Source organism: Brassica oleracea, chromosome C2 (genome assembly GCF_000695525.1).
Source record: "Brassica oleracea var. oleracea cultivar TO1000 chromosome C2, BOL, whole genome shotgun sequence".
Classification (NCBI taxonomy): Eukaryota; Viridiplantae; Streptophyta; class Magnoliopsida; order Brassicales; family Brassicaceae; genus Brassica; species Brassica oleracea.
In genome coordinates this window covers 34,638,053-34,643,415 of record NC_027749.1, presented here as the reverse complement: position 1 = coordinate 34,643,415, position 5,363 = coordinate 34,638,053, and the positions used below count along the sequence as shown (strand labels likewise).

General features: G+C 37.4%; 1 protein-coding gene across 1 annotated transcript; it reads left to right on the top strand.

The window, feature by feature from the left end:
• The first annotated feature begins 219 nt into the window (after nucleotides 1–219).
• On the top strand, nucleotides 220–2,167 carry LOC106322814. The gene is made up of 7 exons (XM_013760955.1): nucleotides 220–450; nucleotides 550–639; nucleotides 747–827; nucleotides 912–1,043; nucleotides 1,409–1,630; nucleotides 1,716–1,814; nucleotides 1,908–2,167. Exons 1-7 carry the CDS (start codon nucleotides 220–222, stop codon nucleotides 2,067–2,069), a joined length of 1,017 nt encoding a protein of 338 aa, XP_013616409.1. The 3' UTR covers nucleotides 2,070–2,167.
• Nucleotides 2,168–5,363: the final 3,196 nt, after the last annotated feature.

Genomic DNA, 5,363 nt, shown 5'->3' with positions numbered 1-5,363 from the left:
TTTATCTGGTTTTGACTCTTTTCTGCAGCTCTGGTCCAGTTTTCTTTTAAAATGAATCGAAAGAAATCGATGGACAAGATCATCAGTTTTGTCTGTTTTTATGTTCTTCCACCGTGTGCCTAATCCCTTCCTCTTTGGATGATAAAACCCCAACTAGCGAACAAGCTTTCTCAAATCGACTAAACCGATCGTAATTGGACACAGTTTAGGGTTTCGAAGATGTGCTCGTTAACGATTCAGTTCTCGCTCTTGCAATCACTATCTCGCCCCTCCTCGTCATTTTCTCACAACCTTGAACCTAAACTCTCTACTTCCTCTGTGAGCTTTCCTCTGAAGATGAAGTCGAGAATTTGCAATAAAAGTTTGGTTCTGAGAGTTAAGTCTTATGGTTCTTCAAATAATCAGCCTTCTGATTCCTCTGCAGAGTTCACACCTCCCAGTGGCAACCTGGTAAATACCTATTTTTGGGTTTCGATGAAATATTGTTTAGCGGCAGCTTCTTTGCTGTTCATAAACCTAATTTCGATGATTGGTTTTACTTTTGGTAAGCCCAAAACCAGGAGGGATATTTTACTGGAGTATGTTCAGAATGTGAAACCTGAGTTTATGGAGTTGTTCGTTAAACGCGCGCCTAAACATGTAAAGCTTCTGTTTTATTTTGAAGAAGACCATCTAAGAGCTAGAGCTTGTGATTTTCTATGTTTCTTGTAATCTGATTTTCTATGTTTCTTGTAATGTGATATCAGGTGGTTGATGCAATGCGACAGACTGTGACAAATATGATTGGAACGCTACCTCCGCAGTTTTTTGCCGTTACAGTCACCTCTGTGAGTACTTTTTGTAATCGTACGTTTCATTGTTTCACTATTAGCTGTGTCCTGTGTTTGTATTGATGGGATTTTGGGTTATAGGTTGCTGAAAACCTTGCACAGTTGATGATGAGCGTATTGATGACCGGATACATGTTCAGAAACGCTCAATATCGTCTTGAATTGCAACAAAGTTTAGAGCAGGTTGCTCTTCCTGAACCACGCGATAAAAGGGTAACATTTTCAGGTTTTTAGTTCTTTTTTTGGTAGGTTGCTTTTTCTATAGAATTTTTACTTGTCCTGTCATTCCTTGCTTCCTCTCTCCAATAAGCCTTGTGTTAAGCTAGTGTAGGAGCATTGTAATTGAATTTTACTTTAATAAATAAAAACTATAACTGAATTTGTTAGCTTGAGATGGAACAGATTAGTCTCGGATATTTGTTTGGTGAGTAGTTAAGAGCCTTCTTGCGTTAATTTTAGTTCTCTTCAGTGAATTAAATGAAAAAACCTTTCACATTCTCTCTGTATCTAGATTATTATGTGCGTGTTCCATTTGTAAAATTATAAGTGATTCTGGTTTTCAATTCTGATTAAGCTAGGCGGATGATCAAGACTATGCACCTGGGACTCAAAAGAATGTATCAGGGGAAGTGATCAGATGGAATAACATTTCTGGTCCCGAGAAAATTGATGCGAAAAAGTATATCGAGCTTCTGGAAGCAGAGATCGAAGAACTCAACCGTCAAGTAGGGAGAAAATCTGCGAATGAGCAGAACGAAATTTTGGAGCTTCTAAAATCTCTCGAGCCTCAAAATCTTAAGGCATGGGAAGAACTCATGTATTGTTGTGAATTTGTCTGCATCAAATAATTTTCTTTTCTCAATTTGAATGCTTTGAATTTCGTAGGAGCTTACAAACACTGCAGGCGAAGATGTTGCTGTGGCTATGAATGCGTTTATCAAGCGGCTTCTAGCTGTGTCGGACACAGATCCAAAGCAAATGAAGGTTATATGTCATCAACTTCTTTAGCTGAATCTTGTTCTTCGTTGTGTTTTGTTATATAACGTGACTGATATCAACGGCTCGGTGGCTGCACAGACGAATGTGACAGAGACAAGCGCAACGGACCTTGCAAAATTGTTGTATTGGCTAATGGTGGTTGGTTATAGCATTCGCAATATTGAGGTCCGGTTTGATATGGAACGTGTGCTTGGTACTAATGCGAAGCTCGCAGAGCTGCCTCCTGGTGAAATTATTTGAAAACCCGGAGCTTTGTTTTTCCAAAAGAACACAGATTTCGTGATTGTTATTTTAGAATTGATCAAACTTAATTTTCGGATAAGAACAATTGTGTAACATCTCTTTGTGGCACACAAAATGATTTTAAAAAGTTAATTTGGTTATTAATGTCTCCAAAATATATTTACTTTTTGGTACATTTCAGTCGTAAAGTTTAATGTGCTTAAACTGAAATAGTGGAAAATAATGGAAAGATATGTGATTTACCGGAAAGTAATTCAAGATGTTGTGAGTGAAGTTAAAGTACGGAGAAATGTCATATGGTAATTGAAGGGTTAATAAACAAGTTTATTGAACTATAAAAAAAAAATGCACCATTCGTCTCACAGAGTAGGGACTATGGGTGGAATGAGTGGGCGTGGGAGATCCATTAGCCATGTACAGTCGAGACGTTATAAATAATATCAGAGGTGAGTTCATACGAGGTTTACATGTGTAGGTTCAACCTAACATAGGTTACAATCATGGAGTGCAATAAGTACATTGCTATGAGTGATTGTAATATCATGATTTATGGTTTACGAAAAGATTTAAAATAATTGATTTGATTCTATCTATATCAGGAAAGTGCAATTATTTTTTTAGTCACATTTATAAAGAACTCCAAAGCGAAGTATATTTGAACTTGAGTAGTTAAATAATAGGTGAAGAATTAATTAATGATACTGTGCAAGTGAAGTCACAATACCGAAAAGGATCATCGGTGATTACAAAATCAGTAAACAAATCTATTGAATCTCTAAAATTAACACACTGCATTTCGCATGAAATGGAGCCGACAAACAAAGTGAGTAGGCATAGAAAACCCATTACCCATAGACAATCGGAGCTTGAAAAATTGGTTATTGCAAAAATACAATAGTTTTTTATTTATTTTTGAGATATCTTAAAATTCAAAAATATACCATAGACAAAAGCTTCAATCTTCTATCAGTTTTGCTTAGGGATGAACCACGTAGGTGGCAAACCACATAGATTTGAAGCATGTTTTTGTGAAATATTGTTTTATGTCCATTATTGTAGCAATCTGATTCATAAATTGGAAATTAGCAACTTATTTGAATGGTCACCACTATCATTTTTCCTAACAATAATTATATCAACGTAAACTAAATCTGAATTGAAAAGCCAAATAGTTGGAACCGAATCAATATAAAACATAGTTGAAAGAGAATTTCGACCATTTTATTCAAGCTTATCTATTATCGTGTTTGTTGTTTTATGTATATTTTTATCATAGGACTAGGGTAAAACTTTTTACATTGCTAAAATTTGTCAATTTGGAAAGCGAAAACAGATTATATCATCTGTGTGGATAGACATCATTGCTTATCAGTTGAGAATAGTATTTATAGTGAAACCCTTGTCAGAGTATTTTTATGTACTTTGTATCCTATATCAAAGCTTCAAATTATGAATGTAAATGTGAGAGATTTCGTGATATATACTTTATCCCAATTATATTGTAATGTGCACCTTCTTTAGAACCATCTTGTCATGTGAAAATGAGTTTTCAATGTTCCATCCACGTAACACCATTTTCTATCACCCCTTCCTTGATTTGATTGAATAAGATCATTTATCTTTGAAATTTGAGAGTATTGAAGTTTTGTTTCTACCCACAAACATGATTCTATTTATGCGATAGACATATTTGTAACGACCCAAATTCTTTAAACAGGAAATTGGTTTTATTTATATATTTCTTAGACCAAATATATATTTAAACCGGTGGTTTTCAATTATTTAATTGAATGATCATATACCTAATTATATAAGTGTAATTATATAAGTGTACGCATCCGCTTCTTCATTCAGCTGCCGTCAATTCCAAGTGAAGAGAGAACTCAGCCATGTTTCTTCTTAATCCCTATTGATCTCTCTTCCCAATGTCATCTCAGTATTGTGTTGTTTGGAGATTCTTTTGCACCTTCACCATCCCACTTCAAGCGTTGTCTACTTGAGCAAAGGCGAGAGGGAGTGAAGACGTACGAACCGGAGCCACCATCTCATCATCACCAACCACCATTGATTTGCGCTGCTGGGAGCCTAAAGCCACCAGAATTGTATCCCATAGAACCGGAGATACTTTTGTGCCCCAGAGATTTCGTCATGTCTTAAGCCGAGGAGAAGAGATGAGCTACATTGGATCCAGGGCTGAGGAGTGGTTTTGAGGGAGGATCCTAGATCAATTCAGGAGACTTTAGACTGCGGACCATAGATATTTGGATAGATCTCGTTTCCAGGAATCTGTAGCAACAAACAGAATCGAGATCGGAGTTGTACAGCAAAAGTTATTGGCGTTGCTTCTTGGTCAAGAACAAGCTTAAGCTGTTGCGATGCAGAGACAGTTCCGACCAGTCTCAGCGTAAAAGGCAAAACGGTCAACCTAATCAAAAGCTTACAGTCTGGAATTAGTAAGTATTTAATTCTCTTATCTATCATCTCCTGCAAGCGGATCGTTATTCCGAGTAATTTTCTGAGAGTTATGCTTGTTTTCGTGAGAGGCGTTGGTGCAATTTGCGTTTACGACCAGCCTGGAGATGAAGCTACTTTGGTTAAGAAATTAGTGTCCGATCGGAGTAAACTTGGTGTCTATGGATATAGGACATATAACATTATGACCGGAGGGATCTAAATGTTAACGGTAAATTCTTGAGTTATTCATCTGTTTTCTTTATGGTTCAGATCTGCCAGAATATCATATTGAACTAATTTCAGAGAGCTCTGGAGTTGCTTTGTTAGAGCCGTCAAGGTACACTCGGCGTATCCTCAGGTTTCTTCAGAACCCGTGGCAAAGGTGAGGGTCTATTCTGTAAATCTCGTACCAGTGTAGAATTCTCTCTATCGTAGTTTAGATTTCGAATCATGATCCGTCTGTTTGAATTGAGTCTTGATTGTTAGTTAGTTCATTCATTGTAAACTGGAACTAGGGGTCTAGAGGATTCAAACTTTGATTGGATTGTGTGATGTTAAGAGATGTGATATATATATGTATGTATACATAGTTATTAGTAGGGACTATGTGCGGTAGGGACTATGTGCGCGGGCGGGGCTCAGAGATGTCTGGGCTAGCGACGCTACTTTGATTGTGTGGGCAGGGGTTCAGAGACGTCTGGACTTGCGATGCTACTGGTGCGGGTGTGTGGTGCAGAGACGTTTGTACCATGGACGGTACTTGAGAGGGCGGGGGTACAGAGACAGACTGTACTAGCGATGCTACGTATTATATATCCATATGAGGAGATGCGGGGT

Coding starts and splice junctions, on each gene's coding strand:
- LOC106322814 (XM_013760955.1), top strand. CDS start 220: ATGTGCTCGTTAACGATTCAGTTCTCGCTCTTGCAATCACTATCTCGC. Junction 451..549: donor CACCTCCCAGTGGCAACCTG/GTAAATACCTAT, acceptor ACTTTTGGTAAG/CCCAAAACCAGGAGGGATAT. Junction 1,044..1,408: donor CTGAACCACGCGATAAAAGG/GTAACATTTTCA, acceptor TGATTAAGCTAG/GCGGATGATCAAGACTATGC.